Below are 27,961 nucleotides of genomic sequence, written 5' to 3' on the forward strand. Positions count from 1 at the left end.
CAGACCATGGAGAAGCTGTGCAGAGCAGATAATTAGTTTAAAATTGATTATGGCATACTACAAGAAACGGAACAAACCTCTGGCAATAACATTTGTAGATTTTAAGAAGGCATATGACTGTCTCCACAGACCTTCAGTATTAAAAATTTTAAGAAATCTAGGACTCCATCCAAAACTAATTAAAATAATACAACTCACTCTAACCAACACCAAATCAAAAGTGAAGTTTAGAGGAGAAATTTCGGAACCATTCCTCATAAAAACAGGCTTAAGACAAGGTGACTGCCTATCACCATTACTTTTCAACTGTGCACTGGAATACATAATGAGAGAATGGTACAAGGACAATCCAAAGAGGATAAGAATTGGAAGTGCAAAAGATGATATTAGCTTAAACTGCTTGGGATTCGCTGATGATCTTGCTCTCCTAGCCAACACCATTCAGGAAGCCAGGCAACAAGTGAAATCACTACAAGAAATAGCAGAGAAAGTAGGCCTTAGAATATCATTTGAAAAAACGGAGATTATGCTAACTGATCCACCACTTGCAAACAAAATTACAATAGGAGAACAGGAAATCAAAATTGTTGATAAATTTAAATATTTAGGCGAAATAATAACATACAATCTAAATGAGAAGCCATGGCAAAATAGAATAAAAAAACTGAACTATGCAAATTACATTACCAAAACTACATACAACAAAAAAAGCCTATCTATGATGCAAAATTAAAACACTATAAAACAGTTACACAACCAGAAATAACGTATGCAGCTGAAACTATCTTCAAAACAACTAATACAGCAGAAATTGACAGAATACTAAAAATAGAAAGAAGAATAATTAGGACATGTATAAATAAACAGTATAAAATAAATGGACATTGGAGAATAGCATCAAATGAAACAGTATATAAGAAAATAGAACCAGTCATGAGCACAGTCAGGAAGAAACACATCTCATTCTTTGGACATCTGATGAGAACTCCAGAAAACAGAATTAGGAAAAAAAAAAAAAAAAAAAAAAAAAATACAAAAATTGTGGAATAGCAAGAGCGACATTAAATGGATCACAGAAATTAAGGAAGATATAAAAGAACTTCACATTACAGTAGATGACCTAAAAAACAAGACAGAGAAAACCAGAATACTGCAAGACCCGCAAACCAGACTACAAATGAAAATCAATAAAAGGAGTACAGGAAGAGTTGTCTCAGATGAAGAAAGAAAGAAAATATCTGAAAGAATGAAGAAATATTGGGCAGACAGAAGAGCAAAACACCTTTCATATAAGAATAGCCTCTAATAATTATATTACCTAAATATCATATTAAGTTATTGTCGAACCAAATTGTATCCCTGTGTAACAACTTGTTTAGAACTTTGTATTTTTGACTACAGTGGTCCAATGAAGGCCATAAAATAAATAATAATAATAATGATAATAATAATAATAAGTAAAATCAGCTATCACTCTTCATGACGGTGATTCATAATGGTAAGGAAACTGGAAGAAATCAGAAGTTTATCGGAGCTATCCTGATCCATTGCTGATCAACTCCCTCCTCCAAATAATGGAGACTGGAGGAATGAGGTCCAATTCACTTCATAGAATTGCTGATGTTTTACATTCTCAATTCATTTGAGGTTAGGACAGGGGCAGTCAAGTACTCTGGTCACATGCAGTGCTTGTGCAAGTGTGTCAATCCCTCGCACGAGTGCACACTTCCCCCCTCTACCACACAATGCTGTCTGAGTGGGAGGAGGGAAAGGAGAGGTAACTGCAAAAGCGTGGATTGTGGCTTTGTTTTACATTTCTCAACAACGTAGATCATAAACAAAACAAATTTTAGTTGTACGTAATTATTTCTAGTGCACTGAAGACATAATAAGATTTATGTATAGCTCAAACTGTTGTCATGAGAAAAGTGTCACAGATTTTTCATCTCACAGGTTGCCACGTAACAGTGACTTATTTGGTTTCATAATTGAAAAACACCTTTCATGTACATATGTTGATCGAAACATTGATATAATATTTGCAATCTCATGATGCAGACGTGGAAATGCTTCCCGAGGAACACAACATAAAACTCCTGGACAGTTTTAATGCAGAAGTCTTTGTCTTTTAAACAGGAATTGTATTACAGATTGACCAGTTTTGTCTGCAGATGCACGTGGACTCTTTCAGCTGAAATGGCTAGGTGTCTCAAAAACAGCTCAAAAACAGGTGTAAGAAAGGCTGTGGCCTCAGATGTTTAGGAAGCTTTTGCTGGAATTATTGAAACTCATTAATAGATTGTTCAAAATTCATGTTTCCTTTAACACTTCCGCTATTGTGGGGGTTTCTACACATCCTGCTACACTCTTCTCCAGGTGCTGTGGATGTGTATACACATGCCATTTGGGTTTCTCTACAGTGCTCTGGACATCTGTATGCGTCCTTAGCTGCCAACCTCTTATTGCTTCAGATGAGTTACATCCATATCTTGGCAAATAAAAAAAATTTGAATAATTAAAAAAAATGAAATGAGATATCTTACTGCTTTCGATTTTAAACAAAATTTCAATATCTAGTCTATATCGTTCACTGCATTATATGAGCTAAACTCAACCACATGCGAAGTTACCAGTGTGTTTTTACCTCTGCAAACACTTTAAAATTATGTGCAATGTTGTACTCAATTTGATGTGGCGCAGTAAGTATGATGCCTAATAAAAAGGAGTTCGGTGAAGATATCAGTCTGTAAGATGTACAAAAATCAAATTTTGTCACCTAATGGTGTTTGAAAAATCTCTCGGCATTTGGCAAACAATAGAGCCATAACAAAAGTTGTCCTCACCACAGAATGCAGAGAGCAGGCCTGCAGTAGTAAAAGGGCTAATGCCAGTTAGCTTAAGGAAATGTATGGTGTTCCTCGTTAGAAGTTGTCCCTTCCACAGTGCAGTTTTCTTTTTAAATGCATCCATTATCGCCATGAAATCAGAAATAAATTGCTTCTCATCTTGCAAACTCTCCCTGAAGGCAGTCTGCAGTTAACTCTATTTAAAATGCATGGTCTGCAATCCATTATGGATTCTCTAATTTTTGTTCTTGCTTTCCATTTTTCTTTAGAGATTCAGCAATAGTGGATCTTACATAAGAAACTCATTCCAGACATTTCATTTGCCTTAACAAGCATACTTTGCAGTAATATATAACGTATCCATACTCTTCATTCAGTTTCATAAAAAAACTGCTGTGACTAACGCTGTACATCTACATACATACTCTGCTAGCCACTGTACAATGGGTGGCATAGGATACCTAGTATCACTACTAGTTATTTCCTTTCCCATTCCACTTGCAAATAGAGTGAGGGAAAAATGGCTGTCTGTACCTCTGTATGAGCCCTAATTTCTCTTATCTTATCTTAGTGGGTCTTGGTGGCAGTAGAATCATTCTGCAGTCAACTTCAAATGCCAGTTCTCTGAACTTTCTTAATAGTGTTTCTCAAAAAGAATGTTGCCTTCCCTCCAGGGGATTCCCATTCTTGCTTTTGATCAAACCTGCCAGTAACAAATCTAGGAGCCCATCTCCAAATTGCTTTGATGTCTTCATTTAATATGACCTGGTGCAGATCCCTAACACTGGAATAATACTTGACAATGGGTCGTACTAGTGTTCTACGAGCCATCTCCTTTACTGATGAGCCATGATTTCCTTAAATTCTCTAAATATACCAAAGTTGACCATTTGCCTTCCCTACTACAAACATTATATGCTGATTTCATTTAATATCGCCCTGCAATGATATTTAATCAACCTGACCTGTGTCAAGCAGCACACTGCTAATGCTGTATTTGAACATTATGGGATCACTTTTCTTACTCATCTACTCATTACTTAAGAAGACTTAGCACCACTCACATATCTGGGAATTCTGTATGCTTTTACCTTCATTTTTATACATTTAAAGCTAACTGCAAATCAGCACACCAACTTGAAATTTTGTCGAAGTCATCTTCTGTCTTCCTACAGTGACTCAACATGACACCTTTCCATACTGCAGACAAGGGAAACTCCAGCATTGGTCATATAAATTTGAAACCATTATTATTGTTATTTCTTTACTTTCTCAGACGTTAAGTCTGGTTGAGAATGGAAAGTGACGCGGACCTTGATCAAGCGTCACTTCCTATTAACTGTACGGTATGTGTTATATTTCATTTAGGAACTTTCGGGTAATTGAACATGTATCAATAATTACGGATTTCTGTAGTTGTATATATGTGTTTGGATGTAGCTGTATTGCATTGATGTACTGGTGGATATTGTGTGGTATGACTCCTGTAGTTGATACTATAATTGGTATGATGTCAACTTTATCCTGATGCCACATGTCTTTGACTTCCTCAGCCAGCTGGATGTATTTTTCAATTTTTTCTCCTGTTTTCTTTTGTATATTTGTTGTATTGGGTATGGATATTTCGATTAGTTGTGTTAATTTCTTCTTTTTATTGGTGAGTATGATGTCAGGTTTGTTATGTGGCGTTGTTTTATCTGTTATAATGGTTCTGTTCCAGTATAATTTGTATTCATCATTCTCCAGTACATTTTATGGTGCATACTTGTATGTAGGAACTTGTTGTTTTAAAAGTTTATGTTGTAAGGCAAGCTGTTGATGTATTATTTTTGCGACATTGTCATGTCTTCTGGGGTATTCTGTATTTGCTAGTATTGTACATCCGCTTGTGATGTGATCTACTGTTTCTATTTGTTGTTTACAAAGTCTGCATTTATCTGTTGTGGTATTGGGATCTTTAATAATATGCTTGCTGTAATACCTGGTGTTTATTGTTTGATCCTGTATTGCAATCATGAATCCTTCTGTCTCACTGTATATATTGCCTTTTCTTAGCCATGTGTTGGATGCGTCCTGATCGATGTGTGGCTGTGTTAGATGATACGGGTGCTTGCCATGAAGTGTTTTCTTTTTCCAATTTACTTTCTTCGTATCTGTTGATGTTATGTGGTCTAAAGGGTTGTAGAGGTGGTTATGAAATTGTAGTGGTGTAGCCGATGTATTTATATGAGTGATTGCTTTGTGTATTTTGCTAGTTTCTGCTCGTTCTATAAAGAATTTTCTTAAATTGTCTACCTGTCCATAATGTAGGTTTTTTATATCGATAAATCCCCTTCCTCCTTCCTTTCTGCTTAATGTGAATCTTTCTGTTGCTGAATGTATGTGATGTATTCTATATTTATGGCATTGTGATCGTGTAAGTGTATTGAGTGCTTCTAGGTCTGTGTTACTCCATTTCACTACTCCAAATGAGTAGGTCAATATTGGTATAGCATAAGTATTTATAGCTTTTGTCTTGTTTCTTGCTGTCAATTCTGTTTTCAGTATTTTTGTTAGTCTTTGTCTATATTTTTCTTTTAGTTCTTCTTTAATATTTGTATTATCTATTCCTATTTTTTGTCTGTATCCTAGATATTTATAGGCATCCGTTTTTTCCATCGCTTCTATGCAGTCGCTGTGGTTATCCAATATGTAATCTTCTTGTTTAGTGTGTTTTCCCTTGACTATGCTATTTTTCTTACATTTGTCTGTTCCAAAAGCCATACTTATATCATTGTTGAATACTTCTGTTATCTTTAGTAATTGGTTGAGTTGTTGATTTGTTGCTGCCAGTAGTTTCAGATCATCCATGTATAGCAAATGTGTGATTTTGTGTGGGTATGTTCCAGTAATATTGTATCCATAATTTGTATTATTTAGCATGTTGGATAGTGGGTTCAGAGCAAGGCAGAACCAGAAAGGACTTAATGAGTCTCCTTGGTATATTCCACGCTTAATCTGTATTGGCTGTGATGTGATATTATTTGGATTTGTTTGGATATTAAGTGTGGTTTTCCAATTTTTCATTACTATGTTTAGGAACTGTATCAATTTAGGATCTACTTTGTATATTTCCAATATTTGTAGTAACCATGAGTGGGGTACACTATCAAAAGCTTTTTGGTAATCAATATATGCGTAGTGTAGCGACCTTTGTTTAGTTTTAGCTTGATATGTCACCTCTGCATCTATTATCAGTTGCTCTTTACATCCTCGTGCTCCTTTGCAACAGCCTTTTTGTTCTTCATTTATAATTTTGTTCTGTGTTGTATGTGTCATTAATTTCTGTTTAATGATTGAAGTTAATATTTTGTATATTGTTGGTAGGCATGTTATGGGGCGATATTTAGCTGGGTTCGCTGTGTCTGCTTGATCTTTAGGTTTCAGATAGGTTATTCCATGTGTAAGTGTATCAGGGAATGTGTATGGGTCTGCAATGTAACTGTTAAATAATTTAGTTAGATGTGAATGTGTTGAGGTGAACTTCTTTAACCAGAAATTTGCTATTTTATCATTTCCAGCGGCTTTCCAATTGTGAGTAGAATTAATTGCTTGGGTGACTTCATGTTGCAAAATTATCACTTCAGGCATTTGTGGTATCATCTTGTATGTGTCTGTTTCTGCTTGTATCCACCGTGCATGCCTGTTATGTTGTACCGGGTTAGACCATATGTTGCTCCAGAAGTGTTCCATGTCTGTTATGTTTGGTGGATTGTTTATTTTAATGTGTGTGTTATCTATTGTCTGGTAAAATTTCTTTTGGTTTGTGTTGAATGTTTGGTTTTGTTTCCTTCTATTTTCACTTTTTTTGTATCTTCTGAGTCGTTTGGCTAATGCTTGTAATTTCTGCTTCTTTTCGTCTAATTGCTCTGTCGCTTCTTGTTGTGAGATTTTACCTAACCTTTTTCGTTTTTTTTCCGAGATTTCATTTCTTATAAATTGTGTTAGCTGTCCGATGTCTTTTCTCAGTTTTTCTATTCTGATCTGTAGCCTGTGTTGCCATGCTGGTTTTGTGGGTTTCTTCTGTGTGTTGGTTGGTTCTGATCTCTGTCTAGTGTGTATATTTAGTGTAGTGAGTGCTCCTATATAAACCAGTAGTTGTAACTCTTCCATAGTTGTGTTTTCACTTATTTTGTTGTGTATGATTGTGTTGATAGTTTTTATTGTTGTTTCGACTTGTGGGTTATTTGGTGGTCTATGCAAGAATGGTCTTATGTCTGTATTTGTGTCTTTGTATTCTATATATGTCAGCTGAAATTTATTATTATTATTATTATTATTATTATTATTATTATTATTATTATTGCACATATAATTATGCACAAAATATAACTTCAAACCTAGTTATAGTAAAGAATATGCCAATTGCTAGTTGGCATGTTCTCTGCGATGAACACACATGTTTGAAGTTATTTTTTATTCATGGTTATATGGCTTCACAGGACCTAGTCTTGCACTGAATATGATCACTCTGTGATTGAAACTTGATATGCAGTAGTAATAATAATAATAAATGTTTTCAGATTTATACAACCAATGCTGGAGTTTCCCTTGCTTGCAATACTTATTTTGTGGTTAATGGAATTGAACCTTCCTATACACCACAGCAACATCAGCAAACAGTGACAGATTGCTGCTCACCCTCTCAATCAGATTGTTTATGTATATAGAGAATAATAACAGTCCTGTCACACTTCCCTGGGGCACTTGACGATACCCTTGTCTCCTATGAACACTCACTGTCGAGGACGAGGCACTGGGTCGTATTAATTAACAAGTTCAAGCTAGTCACATATCTGGGAACCTAATCCATGTGTTCGTACCTTCATTAACAGTTGCGGTGGGGCATCTAGACATGTGGAGTTTGCCTGCTGCCCTTCATCCATAGTCCGCAGGATATTGTGTGACAGAAGGGCAAGTTCTGTTTTGGACAAGCAATGTTTTCTAAAACTGCTGATTTATGGACAGAAGACTTTTCAATTCAAAGGAAATTTATTATATTCAAACTGAGAATATGTTCAAGAATTCTGCACAAAACGGATGTTAAGTACATCGGTATGTAATTTTGCGGGTTAGTCCTTTCACTCTTCTTATATACAGGAGCTGCACTTTTTTCCAGTCGGTTGGGACTTAATTCTGAGTGAGAGAGTCATGATAAATGCAAGCTAAATAAGGGGCCAATGCCATAGAGTATTCTTTGTAGAACCGAACTGGGATTCTATCCACACCTGGAAACTTATTTGTTTTCAGCTCTTTCAGTTTCTTTTCTACGCCAGGGATGCCTATTGCTGTGTCCTCCATATGCGAGTCTGTGTGCTGGTCAAACTACAGCATGTTTGTACGATCTTCCTGTATGAAAAATTTCTTAAATGGGAAATTTAAAACGTCAGCTGTCCTCTTGGCATCTTCTATTGCCACATCAATGTGGCCAAAGAGTGAGAGTATAGAAATCTGACACGTTTAGCGATTTTACACAGGACCAGAATTTTCTCAGCTTCTCAGTGAGAACTTTTGTTAAAGTATGACAAATGGTGGTAATTGTTGTGTGCTTCATGCATCAGTCGTTTTACAGACACACAAATCTGCACTAACTTTTGCCTGTCAGCATTTGCGTGTTCTCTTTTGAACCAAGAGTGTAATAGTCTTTGATTCCTCAGTATTTTCTGAATTTTGTTATTAAATCATGGACTGTCCTTTCCATCCTTAATCCACTTACTTGGAACATACTTCTCCTGAATGCGATATGCAGTCCATTTAAACTTTGCCCATAATTCCTCTATGTCCATCATACTGGAACTGAATGACGCCCACTCATTGTCAAAGTGGGATGCTAACAACTGATTATCTGCTCTTTCTAGCAAAAATACTCTCCTAGTCTTCTTGGTCTTTTTATTAAGTCTAGTAACCATTGTCACCAAGATGATGTCCTGATCACTAATCCCTGTCTCTATACTGATGCCTTTGATAAGGTCAGGCCTGTTCATAGCTACAAGGTCTAAAATATTTCCAGTGCATGTAGGCTGTCAAACTTGCTGTTCAAGACTGTTTTTGGAAAAGTGTTCAAAAGTGCTTCGCAAGACTAATAATAAAGTGTGCAACTTCAGAAAAATTACTCTTCTCACCACAGTTTCCATCATGTATTCAATGCCTGCATGTTTAACACAAAGTGCTTCTTGATGTACAGAACAAGGAATCCTATACAAGCCATCTGTCAGTTGTTATAATCTGTAGCTCTTTCATCATCAACTAAATCTTTAAATCCTTTCTACATGGTGGTGTAATGGTGTTTTATAGCAAATTATGATACCCATCGATTATTCAAGTACGTAATAGATATTGAAAGCTCTCATCCTTCTCCTCTGTGATTCCCATTCATTTTTATAGGATTGCAACCATAGAGCCCTAGATTGTCTCTCCTGCACAAACAGTCACTGGCCCTGGGAACTTCCTTTCTACCAGAATAAATAAGAAAGGATAAACATTGCTTACCCCAAGATTCTACTCAACTGGAGAAAGTTGGGCTGACCAAAATAAGGTTCAGCAAATTCATAAGAAAGTGTCGCATCACATTGGTAAATGAAATGTTGCACCATACCGAGGAGGGCAGAACAAAGCTGAGACATGGACTAGTGCCGAGACAGGCTGAACCTTGGACTGCATATGGGCAGCTTGTTGTTCCTCATGAAGTTTTTCGTGCCTGACCGACCCTGGGTTAGTTAATCAGGAAGGGAGGAGGGAAGGGCGCACAAGCAATTTCGTGCTCATGTGGTGTTCATCAAACCATTGTGTGTATTGGGTACTGTAGGCTAATGAAGTGATGCAAATGATTGTAGACAGTAGGATATTTTATTGTTTTTGTTGAGAGACGATGACTAGTATATTAAAATTTCATCCCATGTATTGTCTCCCATAAGAGAATACCTATGCCACCTGCCTGAATGATGCCTTGCTTGCTAGTGGAATATACTACCACTTTTGGTTTTCAACTTGTTTATACCCTGCTATTGACATTTGCCAATGTATACTGTGAGATGTCATTTGTCATTCCAAACAGTGGTTTTCCATGCTTGTAGCATCCAGTGGGGGTTATTTTCTGCCCACGATATTCTATGTACCACATATTGAGGAGATCATTCTCGATGGTATTTTTGACCACTGGCAGTTGTTCAGCATTGAATTGACAAATGATTTGCTGCGCTGTGGCTGGACTCTCCCCAGTTACGAAACTTGATGGTTGACCTTGTCATCAACACATTGTTTCCATGGCAGTTGACTCTGGCAGTTTCTCCAGAATGTAAGTGCTTTAGGTATGCTGTTGTCACAGTCGACATGAAAAGCCCAGTGCTTGCACAACCACAGAAATAGAATGTCTCATCCATTATGCTCACATGATACTTCTACTATCAGGTGTGTTGATATCACATGTCCTGCCGATTCTGCCCTCTATTGTCACGGAACTGCCCAGTGGGAGACATAATGACTCCCAGTCCATTCACAATGGTGGTGAGCACTTTTCTCCAATATAGCAGGTAGCTCAGATTTCATTACTCATGGTTGTATAAAGAAGAAATTTATAATTGTCAAAATAGTTCTTAAAAAAATAAATACCAAATGCTGCTAAATGTAAAAAATAAGGTCGCAAAGGTACAATGCCAGAAAGAACTATACAATTTGTAAAATCTGATTGTTGGAAAAACTCCTGCAATATTGTTCTTGATATAAATCCCTTGGCTTTAACTGTTAAATCACAAAGCAAAACAAAATATGTCTTTATTCACCTTCCAGAATACACAGTATGGTGTGCTTGTGTAAGTGATGGACTGTTAAACAACTAGGACAGCCTACAGTGGCTAGTCCATGTAGTACTCGTGGTGGCTGTTGTTGTTGTTCATGATGATGATGATGATGATGATGATGATGATGATGATGATGATGATGATTTTCGTTAATTGAAAAGGCATCTGCACTCTTCCCCCTTGGTTATGACAAATGGGTGAACCACCTTCATTGATAACAGTGTTGTCCTTTTTAGCAAAATGTAAAAAAAGGCGTGCAAACTCTTGTGCAGTTACTTAAAGAATCTATTGTTATACAACGAAATGCAATACTTTGTCAGCTGGATCAAACAAAATGAATGGGCTTCAGTGCAGCCAGATTGTCTGTATTGATACATATGAAACTGCAGAGGGATGAAAAACTGAAAAATCTAGTGCCTTACTGTGAACAAAAATGGGGACTCACTAGGTGCGAGGTGGTGTAAAACCAAACATACAGAAGTGTGTTGGTTGACACATTTCATTGCAAAAGAATACAATCATTCTTGTATAAAAATGTGTAAACTTGGACCAAGATATCTACAACCAGTTCCCTAGAGGAATAATTACTAAAAGGATAAAATAAAAATTCCCTCCAATCTAAGAATATTGTGAGTGAAGGTAAAGAGCTGTGGAGAGGTTCCACTCTCATATCCTGTGCATTAATGCCTGCTAAGTCATTGCAAGAATCGTGGGTGAGGCAAAAAAAAAAAAAACCCTGGTGTTTTTTCCAGTTGTCAATGAAAATCTAAACCTTACAAAGTCATTAAAGAATGCCACATGTTACCGAATGTATTCGACATGTAACTTCAAAATCACGAAACCAGGTTACATGGTTGGAAGAGACCTGGTGGCACCAGAATATGATTTCAGGTAGACTGTATAATTGTAAGATTGAGATTTAGAAACCGTGTTTGTATTGGAAAACATTTTCAGAAGTAGATGTATATCTTTCACCATAATTTCTTTGTTATTAAAAACAGACACAAGCTGAATTACGGAATAGTACGAAAGTAAGGAGAAAAGGTCCAGGATTAATTGAAAGAATTAAAGGTTATTGAGACTTTGAGCGTTCTAGATCAGTACTCTGCAAGCCACTGCGCAGAGCATGGTCGAGAGTACTTCATACTAATACTATCAACTTTCTTTACTATTCCATTTGCATACAAAGCAAGGGCAAAAATGACTGTTTATATGCTTCTGTATGCACTATGACCTTTCTTCTTTTTTCTCATGACCCCTATGTGAGATATACTTTGGTGGCAACATAGTGAGATATACTTTGGTGGCAACGTAGTGGTTGCCCAATCTTCGTTGATTACAGGTTCTCTAAATTTACCCACTAGGGTTTCGCGAGAACATTGTCATCCTTTTTAAAAGGATACCCATTTAAATTCTCTGAGCGTTTACCTTACACTTCCCTATGGTCTAAACCGACCTGTTACAATCCTTGCAGCAAGTCTCTGAATTTGTTCAGTGTTTATCCTGCATTAGGCAATAACTGGGTGAAGTAGTCAAAAGAGTCTTCAGAAATAAGATAGATGAAGAATGAGTAGTCTTGAGTTATGAAACAGTAGCTTTGATTTGTGAAATAGTCAAGGCAACAAAGGGCCAACTAGGGAAAAATGACAAGGCCCAACAAAAATAGTTGGATTTAATGATGAAAGGAGAAAATATAAAAATGTAACAAATGAAGCAGACAAAAGTAACTGCATATCTCTAAAAAGGGTTCTTGATAGAAAATGCAAACTGGGAAAATTTAAATAGCTAATGGGGAAGTGCAAAGTTACAAAACCATGCATGACTATTGGAAATAAGGTTGCCGTGTGTAAACAAATTAGATACCTGTGGAAAAAAGAGAAGCATCTGTATCCACATAAGGATCTCGGATGGTTAGCCATTACAAAGCAAAGAAAGGAAGGCTGAAATTTGGATGGAAATATTTGGAAGGGGTATATAAAGGAAAGACATGGGAAACAAATATTATGGAAAGGGAATGGGAATGTGATAGTGAGACTAATTTGATAAGGCACTGAAAGTTGTAAGCCAATTATTACGATACATGGGAGAACCTACTGTTCCACCTCATATGCAGGATATGAGACAAACAAAATATCCTGACTTCCAGATAATTGTAATAATCCCAGTAAACTCATGTGCAGGGTATGAGACAGACAAAATATCCTGACTTCCAGATAATTGTAATAATCCCAGTAATGAACATTAAGTGTCTACAGAAGAGTGGTACGACTGGGGAAGTTGACCTGTGAGGAGTTAAATTTGGGTTCTGGAGGAATGTAGAAAGATGAGACTCGGTGACTCGTCTTAGGAGGTATTTTGAAGAAAGGAGACTCTAAATTTATAACAACTGTAAATTTAGGAAAAAGTTTTTGACCATGTTGTCTGGATTACAGTCTTTGAAGTACTTTATGTGCATGGATTGAAGCAGCGGGTGAAACTTTGTACCAAGGCCAGGAATCGAGGCTGGGTCTCCTGCTTACTAGGCAGGTGGAGGCTCTCTATGTTCTGAAATAACACCTCTGCATCAAATTTAAATGTGGGATCCAGCCTCAAACCCAGGTGCAGATACACAATTTCAGATACTTTACTGGTGTCATATAGATATGATTTTATGCATATAGACTGATGCGGTGAGCAAAAATTTGTGCTAAGGCCGGGAATCAATCCCAAGTTTCCTGCTTACTATGCAGGTGCATTTAGCCAATAAAACACCTTAGCACAGTGTGCAGTTGTGTGAACCATATTAAATCTCCTGGATTCAGTGCTTTGGTTATAAGAAATTATGTTTTAAAAACTTGAATGTCATGACAAGTTTTTATGTGGGGATGGGGGGGGGGGGGTGTTGCATAGATGAAGAGGTGCATTCTGTCACGTAAATTTTAGAAATTAAGCACTGGAGGGAGCCAATTTAAGCCTGTGGGCCTCTTCAAATTGGTTGATACCTTTAAGCTGCGAAAAGTATTCCAGCCATTGATAGCAGATACAGTAAAATCAACATTATCGAGTACATATGCACAGCCTGAAACACTTGGGCCAGTTTCTTCAGTTTGTTAAACAGTTGACAGCTCTAGCTAATGAGCTTTTTTTTACGTAAGATTGGATTGGATTGTTTGGGGGAGGAGAGCAGACAGCGAGGTCATCGGTCTTATCGGATTAGGGAAGGACGGGGAAGCAAGCCGGCTGTGCCCTTTCAAAGGAACCATCCTGGCATTTGCCTGGAGTGATTTAGGGAAATCATGGAAAACCTAAATCAGGATGGCCGGACGCGGGATTGAACCGTCGTCCTCCCGAATGCGAGTCCAGTTTGCTAGCCACTGCGCCATCTTGCTCAGTTTTTCGTAAGAGCTCATTTAACAACTGCAAATAAGTACCCAGTAAACTGAAAACAGTACTATTCGATAAAAACAAGGTCAGTAAAGTTATTTTGTGTGTTCATGTAAGAAGTCAGGACAGGAAACGTAGAGGAGGTATAGTCTGTCTGTAGACTGAAAATCGAGCAGTGCTAATGGAGGGGGAAGTTACCTTTCCTGAAATAATACTAAATCTGCTGTACAGGATGACTAAGAATCAACTTACCCTCTAGCAGTGTAGAACAGTATGCAGAGATTTACATAGGTTCTGCCCATTTGCATTTATTTTGTTAGCCTTCTTAGTAACTCCTATCTGCATTCCATGTAGTGTTGACGTATTTTGTGGGAAATAAACGTCCCCCAGGCGTGTCTGCACAGTGATTCATAAGGGATGCTGTGGAGGGTTAGTATAATTTATAATTTTATGAAACACCCTGTAGTTCCTTCTTGTGACGTAATGGGATAGACAGAGGGAGGAATCACTTGCTCAATCTTCAGTTTGCAGACCTGTGAAGGAAGGAAGTGCATGACCACAATCCAGCTGCCTACCTTCCTTGCTCTCTGACACCCTCAGGACACGTTGTGTTCCTTAATAAGGCCTTACCACACTTAGGCTTGGTACACATATTTAATATTTATGTTTAACCCAGATTGTTTAAAGACATGTTAATCTTAATTTTAATATTATAACATTAAAACAATATTTTTAATAATCCACAACTTTCCTATCACTTGCAATGCTGAAACGATTAGTCCTAGAGAAAAAAGTGAATGGGACATTATTTTAGGAAATGTAATGTAGTATAATTGTACTGGGAAACATTTTTGCTAGGAACAGGAGGGGGGGGGGGGAGGGAGATGGAGTTTGTCTGTGAAGTATGGTTGAAATCCCAGTGTTATCTGTCAGGCAAAAAATACTTTAATGACCATTATATAAAAGGGCAAGATGAAAAGCTTTTGGCTTTGCATGGTGTTGATGGCGGCATATATGAAGTTTCGTTTTAGTTATGTTGGTACTCATTACACGAGAATGTCAGTCAGCTCTCAACTTCATCTGCTTAATGTTTTTTTTGGACAAATATTCTCAAGTAGTCTTGTTGGGCATGTTTTCCTAAAATGAGGTGACTCCAATAACATGTCACCGTAAATTTCTTTTTTGGACAGTAAAAATTCACCCAAAGTTCATGAACATGTGCACGAAATTCACACCTTCATTTTTAACAGTTAAGAAACATGTGGCTGAACTTAAACAGGTGTTTCAAGCTGACATCATACTCATACCAATAGGAGGGATATAGTAAATTTTACATGAAAAATTAACCGTGAGAAAGTTTTGTGCAATATGAGTGGCACATTAGGTGAAAGACGACCAAAAGCAGATCTAAAACTGGCTTTTGTGAGTAATGTTTAAACTGTTTTTATATATTCAACTGATTTTGCGTTCATATTTGTTATTGAAGATGCTGCAAATTTATCAAAAACTGTATATAAAGAGACTGATGTCATTCAGCATTGATAGTAAGCATCCCCATTGCCATAATAAAGAAAATCAGGTGAGGTGGAATAAGAAAAGTATGTCCTAATAACTTTTAAGGTTATATTGAAGTACAATAAACTGACAAATGTTGTCCATTTATCTCCCTCAGAACTAAAATCAAGGTGCGGATGTGTAGATTTAGGCAACAGTATCTTAAGATTTGACACTTGTTCTGTGATAAAATTGTGACACATTATTGTACTTAGATGTTCCTCCTTAATGTATTTGCGAGTATGAGCTTATCAGTCGAGAGGTTATTGTACAAAGTAACTCACACAAGAGCTGTATTGTCTTCTGCAGACATAAAATAATAAATGTAAACAATCAGGAATAAAATGTTTATTTTTATGGCTTGAATTCAATGCTGTGAAGAAGGTGAGCAGTTGGTTGGTCGGTTGGTTGGTAGGAGGGGACCAAACAGCAAGGTCATTGGTCCCATGAGATTAGGGAAGGATGGGGGAGGAAGTTGGCCATGCCCTTTGAAAGGAATGATCCCAGAATTGGCCTGAAGTGATTTAGGGAAATCATGGGAAACCTTAAATCAGGATGGCCAGACACAGGTTTGAACCATTGTCCTCCCAAATGAGAGTCCAGTGTGCTAACCACTGAACCACCTGGCTCAGTGAGCTGTTAACGTCAAGTTAACTGCAATAAAAGAAAGTAGAACATTTGAGCTTTCTTCTGACTCCAGCAGGAAAGGTAGTGAACTTAGAAAGTTGTTTAGCATCCAGATAAGTAATTTTTTTCCCTTGTGTAGCAGGAGTAGTATGATATAATTTGTGTGACACATTGTTCATATATGGCGATTTATAAATTTTTCTGTATTATTTTTAAACATATGTCCACATCAATTAGTTGTTTACTTCTTTCCTGTTATTTCTGGTAGTGGCAGCTGAATGTCAAGAAGAACTTTAGTTATAAATTTGCTAAATTATGTCTTGGAGGTCCCATCACATGCATGTATTTCAGATAATGTAATTTAAAACTCCTCCCACCTCCCCTCATATTGTCAGTATGCAGTTCAGTTTGACTTTTGTTTCTTCTTCTGTTAAACAGATACCTCAATCAAATGAAGGAAAAGATTGGTTTTGGTATGTGGACAAAACTGTCAGTCTTGATCAGTTGGAACAGCTGACAGCAGAATTTTTAATAATTTTTGACAAATGTCCAACAAAACTGAAACGGAAGATAATGAGTATCAGTGCTTCTCAAACAGCACCAATTCCGCCGACTATGGGAGGCTCCCTTTTCGTAAGTTTCTCTCATCTGTTAAGATATGTCAGGTTTAGAATTCTTTGTGTAAATATTTTATTTTTGCAATAAGTTTACTATGAAGATCATAAAACTGGTTTCAGTTACTGTCTTTCTGTTGTCAATAAAAGACTATACTGTGTGTCTCTGCTTTGCACATCTAGTTTAAATAAGTGTATTGCAATGTAATGCAGTGTTAGTAATTCAAATTTGGAATTGTGCTACATCTGTATGAAGTATCGAGATGTGTGTGTGATATTTTTGTGAATATGCTTCAAAATTATTTTATATAGTGTTTGAGTATCTGACTATACTTGTTGAAATCCTCTCTGAAACTTTATGAAGACTGTGTTTGTGACTGTATGCTAAACTGTTGAAACAGCTAAAACTTATGTGTATTAATCACACAATATTTTGGAAATTACCTGAAGATGAAGCAAAGTCCCCAAAATGTTTTTTGACAACAAACATAAGTTTCTGTGCTGTGTGTGGCTACCAAGTGTTTAATGGTGATAGTTAACTTTATGTTGTATAGATATGAATTTTTGCACAGAAATTATGTTAAGTTTATGTAATAACTACAAATATTTATACTGTAGCAATTATTGCATCAATTTAGGATTCAGAACCTCGGAAAGTCAAGCCATCTGAAGGAGCCAACCCAGCAGGAGAGGGTCTTGGTTTCCAGCAGTATGGCCAAGCAGAGCTTAAACATGGTAAAATCAGCTGTGATACTGAAGTTCTCTTTTGTAATTGAATTTTGTGGCAACTTAATGTTGCCACTTAAATCTCTCTCTCTCTCTCTCTCTCTCTCTCTCTCTCTCTCTCTCTCTCTCTCTGTGTGTGTGTGTGTGTGTGTGTGTGTGTGTGTGTGTGTGTGTGTGTGTGTGCGCGCGCGCGCCCTCCTCCCTCTCATGCTCCTCTTTTTATTTTTTACATTCCCCTCCCCCTCAATAAAATATATTGCATGTTTTATTTAGTTAGAAGCAGTATATAATCTTTTATGGCAACCATTTCCTTAATAATTGGTTTTACTATCTGTCACAAGCTGTATGTTAAACCCCCCCCCCCACACACACACACACAGAAAAAAGCAGTCTTTGACCTAGGCTATTACAATTTGCTCGTTGAAAGTCTATGCTGTGAAAATTTTCTCATACTGTGTTGCACAGTAGAGCAAACTGTATGAAGCAATGATGTGTTGTTAACACAGATGTGGGTCTTAGTGGTTTACAGTAATTGCTTAAGAATACTGGTCTTATTTCTTGACTACATACAGCATCTCTTAAAGTTTGTTTCAGTCAATGCCCACAAAATTTATTTAGTGTCTATACCATTTTTGACAGACCAACTTTTATTGATGACCTGTAAATATTTCTTGGCCAACAGCTGCGTCAAAGAATTTAAGGAGTCAACATTTTATATTGACAATGACTAGTCTGTCGAAATTGGTACAGCCACTTAATATTTGATGTGAGCGTTTCAGGAATTGAACTTAAAAAGTAATGCACTCAGTGATCCTCTTAACCATAGTGTGCCAAATGTGCAGAAAATTTGTGTCAGTCATTGTATAAATGTGGAAAACATAAGAAACAGATGTTACATGGGCAAATTTAAAGTATCAGCTAGTCACTACCTTTCCCACTGTCTTCAGTTCTGCACAGACATATTGTTCATAACTATGCAGACTATACTATAAAGCAGTGAAAATGGCGCCTGGAGGGGCATGTGTAGAAGGAACTCCTCCTCCTCTTCTGCCTGCTTAACCTCTCTCATGTTCTTGCTGTACACATCAGTTGCCACAAGCCAAAAGTCTTGGTCAGCATGTGTTCTGATGAACCCGGCAAACTATGTCATCAGACAATGCATTTATGTTCAGTACATCAAGAGACACTCACTTGAAAATGAAATGATACTCAAATCAGCAGGTAGCACATTGTAATAAAGATTTTGTAATCAGAAGCAGACAATGACTTTTCTCAAACAATTTATTATGGCCGTGAAACCATATGTTGACAAAATGTTTAGAAAATATTGTAGTGAAATGGCAGCCTTTAATGTATTCTCGTACATTTTAGAAGATTTATTACAGCCAAATACATTAATATTGCTCGTCTGTTAAATTATACAGCTATAGTGAAACCCCGCTTTTACACTTTTCAAGGGACTAAAAAACGTGGTGTACGAGGTGCATTCAAGTTCTAAGGCCCCCGATTTTTTTTTTCTCCGGACTGGAAAGAGATAGAAACATGCGCATTGTTTTAAAATGAGGCCGCGTTCATTGTCAATACGTCCCAGAGATGGCAGCACCGTACGGCAGATGGAATTTTACCGCCAGTGGCGAGAATGAGAACTGTTTTAAATACTTAAAATGGCGACGTTTTCCTTACTTGAACAGCGTGGAATCATTCGTTTTCTGAATTTGCGTGGTGTGAAACCAATTGAAATTCATCGACAGTTGAAGGAGACATGTGGTGATAGAGTTATGGATGTGTCGAAAGTGCGTTCGTGGGTGTGACAGTTTACTGAAGGCAGAACATCGTGTGACAACAAACCGAAACCACCTCAGACTCGCACAACCCGGTCTGACGACATGATCGAGAAAGTGGAGAGAATTGTTTTGGAGGATCGCCGAATGACTGTTGAACAGATCGCCTCCAGAGTTGGCATTTCTGTGGGTTCTGTGCACACAATCCTGCATGACGACCTGAAAATGTGAAAAGTGTCATCCAGGTGGGTGCCACGAATGCTGACGGCTGACCACATGGCTGCCCGTGTGGCATGTTGCCAAGCAAACTTGACGCGCAATGACAGCATGAATGGGACTTTCTTTTCATCGGTTGTGACAATGGATGAGACGTGGATGCCATTTTTCAATCCAGAAACAAAGTGCCAGGCAGCTCAATGGAAGCACACAAATTCACCGCCACCAAAAAACTTTCGGGTAACCGCCAGTGCTGAAAAAATGATGGTGTCCTTGTTCTGGGACAGCGAGGGCGTAATCCTTACCCATTGCGTTCCAAAAGGCACTACGGTAACAGGTGCATCCTACGAAAATGTTTTGAAGAACAAATTCCTTCCTGCACTGCAACAAAAACATCCGGGAAGGGCTGCGCATATGCTGTTTCACCAAGACAACGCACCCGCACATCGAGCTAACGTTACACAACAGTTTCTTCATGATAACAACTTTGAAGTGATTCCTCATGCTCCCTAATCACCTGACCTGGCTCCTAGTGACTTTTGGCTTTTTCCAACAATGAAAGACACTCTCCGTGGCCGCACATTCACCAGCCGTGCTGCTATTGCCTCAGCGATTTTCCAGTGGTCAAAACAGACTCCTAAAGAAGCCTTTGCCGCTGCCATGGAATCATGGCGTCAGCGTTGTGAAAAATGTGTACGTCTGCAGGGCGATTATGTCGAGAAGTAATGCCAGTTTCATTGATTTCGGGTGAGTAGTTAATTAGAAAAAAAATCGGAGGCCTTAGAACTTGAATGCACCTCGTAAAATGCAGGAAAATGTAAAAAGTGGGAAATAGTGTTTTAAGCATTAAAAGTTACATATAGGATCCTCCCTTGCTTTTTTGCACTTTATATAAGATATATGTACACAATAGGCATCAAACTACTTACTAGGGGCTTATTATCTAATAAAAGCTGCCAATGTAATTGGAACTGGTAACTGTGTGTGAAGTAGAAATTTTAGACTTCATTTCGTACATCATAATTGATGTTTTTGGGAAGCTTGCAATTGTCATTCATTACATAAATAATGAAACATTCCACAAGTTACATATTTTTTTGTGTTTAGCATGACATTTTTTGAGAATTTATTCTTGCTGTCAAGTACAAATATTTACATAAGTATTTTGTGTGGTGTCTGCATATGTGGTGTTCAGCTGTCTTGCACTGTAATTGTCTTTCTGAGGTTATCAGGCACTGTGCCTCCTCAGTTATATAGAAAACCACACACACGCACACTATCACTTATGTTGTTTGTTTGTGAAACATCGCAAAAAAATACTTGCATAAAGATTTGCACTTGACGAGAATAAACTTTCAAAATGTGTTGCTAAGCGTTGAGGGGAGGGGGGGTGGGGGGGAAAAAAAACACGTAAATAGCACTGTATTTAAACCAAAGACATTTTTCGCAAAGTCAGCAGATGTGTCAACTAGTGCCAGATGTGGCCAAATACCAAAACACACTAAATATGGTTCGAATACTGCAAATCAAGATGATCACAGCAATCATGAATTTGCACATGCGCAGTAGTGACAGTTTGGAAACGGTTGATTGTGTGAACATTCAAGTGTTCCTTAGATTTGCATGTTAATTTTAACCTCTGTTTCCCAGAAGTAACATCAACAAATGTGTCGCCACAGTCACCATACACCTGGTGGCTGTTCTGCCCGGAATTGATGAATTGTTGGTGAAGAGATGAAAGGGAAGATGACAGGAAAGGGAGCAATGTTCAGATTTCAGGGGGAAGGGGTGGGGTAGGGAGGAGGGGGTGGGGGTGGGGGAAAGCAACAAGAAATATAACATTTAATGTGTTAATTGCTGTTTGATTGTCTTGTTCAGAGGACTTGTTTTAGGCAATGACAATTCTTTCAGTGAACTTTTCTTGGGTGCTTTCCTCCAGAAAGTCATTTTCTGGCAGGTTTTCAGCATCTAAATCTACATCTACATCCATACTCCGCAAGCCACCTGTCGGTGTGTGGCGGAGGGTACCGTGAGTACCTCTATCGGTTCTCCCTTCTATTCCAGTCTCGTATTGTTCGTGGAAAGGAGGATTGTCGGTATGCTTCTGTGTGGGCTCTAATCTCTCTGATTTTATCCTCATGGTCTCTTTGCGAGATATACGCAGGAGGGAGCAATATACTGCTTGACTCCTCGGTGAAGGTATGTGCTCAAAACTTTAACAAAAGCCCGTACCGAGCTACTGAGCGTTTCTCCTGCAGAGTCTTCCACTGGAGTTTATCTATCATCTCCATAACGCTTTTGCGATTACTAAATGATCCTGTAACGAAGCGTGCTGCTCTCCGTTGGATCTTCTCTCTCTTCTATCAACCCTATCTGGTACGGATCCCACACTGGTGAGCAGTATTCAAGCAGTGGGCGAACAAGTGTACTGTAACCTACTTCCCTTGTTTTCGGATTGCATTTCCTTAGGATTCTTCCAATGAATCTCAGTCTGGCATCTGCTTTACCGACGATCAACTTTATATGATCATTCCATTTTAAATCACTCCTAATGCATACCCTCAGATAATTTATGGAATTAACTGCTTCCAGTTGCTGACATGCTATTTTGTATCTAAATGATAAGGGATCTATCTTTCTGTGTACTCGCAGCACATTACACTTGTCTACATTGAGATTCAATTGCCATTCCCTGCACCATGCGTCAATTCGCTGCAGATCCTCCTGCATTTCAGTACAATTTTCCATTGTTCACACTTAATCAAGTCTTTCACTGTGACATCATCAATTGCTTCCTCAAGTAAATTGTGCACATCATTCATTTTGCAGTTTCTGGATGCAGCCTTCCCATTCACTAGGCTCATTACATTTTTTATTTGGTAATGTTGACAGTGGTAAGGGGGCAGCCTCATGACCTTGTTTCCCATTTCTGCTGCTAAGCTATCAAGTTCATATTTGTTATAAAGGTGCTGCTGACACCATACATCCTCTGGCATTTCCAATTTTGTATAGCAGGTGCAATTTCTTCCTTCTTTGTACATGAATTAGGAATTTTCTTCTTTTTTTTCTTGAAGGTAACTGGCGTTATCCATGACATCTTGCAAACCCTTTTCTAAAGCCCACAATAAATCTAAATGACATTCTTTAAATGCACTATGATTCATTTCTTCATGATGGTCACAAAATTTAAATTTTTCTTTGCACTTTTCATGAAATCATATGTAAATGGTCCTACATGACAGGCAAAAAAATCTTTTTTTCTTTGCCAGTCCGCACTTTCAGCTGGCCATTGCCTTTAAAATCCTCCCAGATGTGCTCTATGGCGTAATTTTGACTGAACCAGGTCTCATCGAGATAAATAGTAGGGCTACAGTTTTCTTCTCTGATGTATATTTTTCTTAGAAAAGTAGCCTTAACTGCTAAAAAATGTGATCTCTCCATTAGAATACCTCTTCCATTGATATGTTTTGTGTGTCTAAATCCCAAAGATTTCAGAATTCTTCCACCCAAATGGCAGCCCCCCCCCCCCCCCCCTGTGAAAGCAATCTTGTAATTTAAAACATTTGTTACCTATTTTGCTTTGTAAGATACTTGCCACAGTAAGAAAATTCCAATACAATATGATGAACAATGTCTATTTGGAAAAGTCCAGTTCCATGACAGTTCTTCACTAATATATTTTCTTGGAGATGGAAACTTTATTCCGAACCACAGATTTCCATTATCCATGCTTCTGCAAATATTTTCAGTATGGTTTGTAGCAAAACACCACATGCCTTTGCTGTTGCAGTCTTCAGTGCCAAAAAGAATTCGTTTATTCTAGCATTGCCTTAAAGGTTACAAAGAAATCTGTATACCTTGTATATGACTCCCTTTGTTTGGCTCTGTGTGTGTCGAAACTGTTCATCTTAACTCACAAACAAAAATAACAATACTATGTGATGAAAATCGCTGTTATCTTCACAAATGTACACTTCCATGCAGTGCACGCAAACATGAATGCTGGATAGTGGATAGCAACTAAGTTAAAAAGCCATGCTAGGTGCAGCATGAATGAAGCATAGTATTGCCACATAAACCCTGTTAACAGTAGGTGTTTGTTCGGCAGCTGTTGATTTTTAAGATGATATCTGGACGGCACCCGTGGCTGAAATGACACTGTGGTAACAGTGTGAACATAGAGTTAGTGGCCAACTGGACCACGCCAAAGACTTCTTTCTGCCATTTAGCTCTTAGAAATGGAGGGAACGAGGAGCTGCTCCCTAGTATAATGACTAACCCCCATCCCCCACATTTGAAAGCCCTCCACCTCACCATGTATCTCTTTTTGGTCATATTATTCACACTATTAGCCCCTTCTTTGAAGTAATTATTACTCTGGAGTCACCGGACCTAAAATTTTTGTTTATTGTACAAAATAGAACTTCCCAAGTTCAAGGTTGGTAGTTAATTTTCCAAATTTTGTTGTAAAGACATCATCTAGTAATGTAATTTTCCTTTATTAGATAACATTTTAGTGTGATGCTCATCCTCTACATCTGTATATGATTAGCTGTTGTATGTCTGCTTCTTTAACAAAATCAGTTTTAATAAAACTTGCTTACTATTCCTGACTCTGGAAGTACACAAAACAAAATGTGTATGTAGATGGATACCTTGTGGTCAGTATAATACTCTGAATGTTTGGTGAATAATGCATATGTCACTGTTGGCGACCACTGTTTGTAGGTTCGACTGGGAGAACTTTGATATGAATCACGGTCTTGGTGCTCCCATACACCAGCAGCTCAACCACTGAAAACACAACAGTTGGTTGAATGGTGAGTGAAGACAACTCGCGTCAGGCAGACCAGCAAATTTGTGTGCTAGCCAAACCTCGTCAGTGTGTAACAATGAAGTCCAAATCACACTCAAGGAGAAAACCATGTAGCACAGCATTGCCATCAATAGGTGCACTGGAGAGCATGCTGTAGATCTTGATTGGTTGACAAGTGAGAGCGGGGCAATGTGCAGCAGCCATTAAATCTGCTGTGGGTGTTTTGCCATGTGAACTGGCACTGGCAAATGTATCCTTCCATGCTGCACCTAGCAAAGTCGCCAGACTTAAGAATAATTATATGAAGTGACCCATCAATATGTCTGGCCAGATTAAAAAAGTAGCACCACCTGCTTTCTTCCTTGTAGTTTTCACTTCAGTAGGCTAATACTGGATATATGATTTTGAGAGTAATTTCCTTTTAGCGTTTGTGTTTATTGGGGACATGTGTGGAATTAATGGATCACATTTGGTGAGGACTTCATGTCTCACTGAATTTCTTTGCTTCCTTGCCATTCTGTAAGTAATTCTGACTTCTTTACTGTCTGCCATAGTATCCCAATTAAAATGCAAGGGTGGTGTTACCACCTCAACCTTCTCAACCATTTTCCTTTTGTAGGCCAATGGTCTTGCCACAGTGGTAACACAGGTTTCCGTCAGATCACCGAAGTTAAGTGCTGCTGGGCTGGGCTAGCACTTGGATGGGTGACCATCTGGTCTGCTAAGTGCTGTTGGCAAGTGGGGTGCACGCAGCCCTTGTGAGGCAAACTGAGGAGCTACACTACCGCTCATTACTTTCAAAACACCCAGTCAATGACATCTAGTTCTCTGTAGATAAGGTCTAATACCATGGGTACAGTTGAGGAAGCAAAGGAATAGTACAACAGTTGTACACGTCATGGTTTTTGTGTGTAGTTATCGAGATACAATAGTATCCAACAAACTATGTTGTGTTCGTAAATGTGATATGTTTGTTTACCTAATTGCCAACGGGAGCTGCATTTGGTGCACTTGTGTTGTTCCCTGTAGTGATGTAATGTCCGCAGTGATTGGCAAGCATTGCTACGATACACAACACGTGGTTCCTGCATGTCGGTTCCTTCATGACATTGAAGTGTGCACACTGAAGTATGGCTCCACGAGTGGAGATATCCATAGAAAAACGTGCTGCAATTGCAGCACTTAGCCAAGCAGGTTTATCTATTCACCAAATTGTGAAACAGTGTAGTGTGTCTATAGGGGGAGTGCAATACATCCTCCACTGCCAGAAGACAACAGGTAGCAATAAGGACATACCACGACCAGGACGACCTCGTAAAAGAACTAAAAGTAATGATAAATTTATCAGAATTACCAGTAAGAGAAATAGATTCAAAACAGCGCCCCAGATTTGTGCAGAATTGGTAGAAATGAACACGACAAAAATATCTGTTGCAACATTAAGGAGGAAACTGACTGAAGCCTGCTTGTAAGGATGTATCACAGCAAGAAAACCCCCTTCCAACACCCATAAATAAACAGAAGAGACTTGAATGGGCTAGAAGACATCATAATTAGACATCAGAAGAGTGGGCGAAGGTGTTATTCACCGATGAATCCAAGTTTAAGATTTGTGTAACCAGAAGGAGAATATTTGTTCACCGATTTGTAGGGGAAAGGGCATGTGTTCTACCTACAGTTAAATGCAGTGGAGGTTCTATTATGGTTTGGGGATGTTTTGCCGGAGATTGAGTTGGCAACATTGTGGAAATAGAAGGATATATGGATCAGAAGCAGCACTACCGCATAGTTCAGTATCATGCAATATGAAGTGGATTGCATTTAATAGGGAAAAGGTTCACCTTAGAACAGGATAATGACCCAAAACATTGGTGGGCACACTGTACGAATTACATTGCATCAAAGGAAAAACAGAAAGTACTGAATGATATGGTATGGCCGTCCCAAAGCCCCGATTGTAATTGCATTAATATGGTCTGGAATGAAATGGACAGACATATCAGGGGCCGGCCGAAGTGGCCGTGCGGTTCTGGGCGCTGCAGTCTGGAACCGCGAGACCGCTACGGTCGCAGGTTCGAATCCTGCCTCGGGCATGGATGTGTGTGGTGTCCTTAGGTTAGTTAGGTTTAACTAGTTCTAAGTTCTAGGGGACTAATGACCTCAGAAGTTGAGTCCCATAGTGCTCAGAGCCATTTGAACCATTTTTAGACGTATCAGGGAAATTAATATATCCAGCAAGAAACATCTCTGGAATATTGGTAAGGATGTGTGGAATTATATAGATTCACGATACATACAAAAACTGATTAACCGCATGCCTCGAGTTAGTAAGGCAGTCATTAAATCCAGAGGAGGATACTTTTATGAAAGTAAAATACAATGATTGTGATTGTATTATATATGTGGAAGTTAATATAATTATATTTTGTGAGAAATAACATTTGATTTGTGTTGTAAATCTGAAATACCAGTGTGTATCGAAATTAATGAGCAGTAGTGTACTTGATTGAGAAGTAGTGGCTCTGGTCTTGTAAACTGACATATGACCAGGAGAGTGGTGTGTTGACTACATGCCCCTCCATATCCGCATCCAATGATACCTGTGGGCTGAGGATGACATGGCAGGCGGTCGGTACTACTGGGCCTTCATGGCCTGTTTGAGTGGGAGTTTAATTTAACGTAGTGTAGGACCTTTTGTAGACTGAGGTAGACTCTCAAAGACAGTGTCTCATATTGGAAGATAGTCTCTCAAAATAGATGAAGACATTTACAGTGAACTGTTACATGCTGGAGTTTGCTTTCAGCTCTTGCTCCGGCAACTTAACTTCAAGCTACCTGCCACTTTCCAGATGGGTGTGAACCCTTCGCCACCTTGGCTTCGTGCGGTCGTCCTGTCCGCCTGGGCTTTCATTCACTTCTGAAGAGACTACTCCAGTCTCGCTCTATTGCCTTCACTTCCATGACCTTCGCTCAGAACTTCGCAATAGTACATTTGTGTACGCTGATGGCTCTTCGACTGACAGTGGTGTCGGGTGCGCCGTCATCATTGGCACCAACATTTTTCGGTATCAGCTTCTGGAACACTGCTCAGTATTTACAGCAGAGCTCTTCACCATGTATCAGGCCACGCAGTACACCCGCCAACACAGGTTTTTCAATTGCGTGATCTGCTCCAATTCTCAGTGCCCTTCAAACCCTCTGTATGTTGTCCATCTCTTAATGCAACGGGTCCAGGAAAGCTGTTACTTGCTCACTCTTGGTGGAGCCACCGTGATGTTTATGTGGGTTCCTGGTCATGTTGTTCTGACTGGAAACAAGGCCGGTGACGCTGCTGCCAAGGCTGCCGTCCTTGTACCTCAGACCGCTAGTTTTTATATTGCCTCCAATGATCTCTGTGTTGCTGTCTATCAGCAGGTGGTGTCACTTTGACCTCATGACTGGTTCTCCCTTCATGGGTACAAGCTCCGGAGAATTAAGCCTCTCTCATTGGCTTGGACGACCTCCTCCTCAGCCCAATTGCTGCAAGGAGATAATTTAGGTAGGTTGTGTATTGGGCTGTCTTTTTAGCCATCGCCATTTGTTA

The 27,961-nt window shown here is 38.6% G+C and overlaps 1 protein-coding gene and 1 pseudogene across 2 annotated transcripts in view; both read left to right on the plus strand.

Moving 5' to 3' along the window:
* The window catches only part of LOC126248121 (cyclin-T), a 137,067-nt gene that overhangs the window by 63,469 nt on the left and 45,637 nt on the right, over window positions 1-27,961 (plus strand). For both annotated transcript variants that reach the window (XM_049948805.1, XM_049948804.1), the window contains exons 6-7: window positions 16,664-16,858; window positions 17,478-17,574. In XM_049948805.1, the coding sequence (XP_049804762.1) occupies window positions 16,664-16,858; window positions 17,478-17,574 (292 nt within the window). The remainder of the gene's footprint in view (window positions 1-16,663; window positions 16,859-17,477; window positions 17,575-27,961) is intronic.
* On the plus strand, window positions 24,998-25,115 carry LOC126250399 (5S ribosomal RNA; annotated as a pseudogene).

The sequence above is a fragment of the Schistocerca nitens genome, chromosome 3 (assembly GCF_023898315.1).
Source record: "Schistocerca nitens isolate TAMUIC-IGC-003100 chromosome 3, iqSchNite1.1, whole genome shotgun sequence".
NCBI lineage: Eukaryota > Metazoa > Arthropoda > Insecta > Orthoptera > Acrididae > Schistocerca > Schistocerca nitens.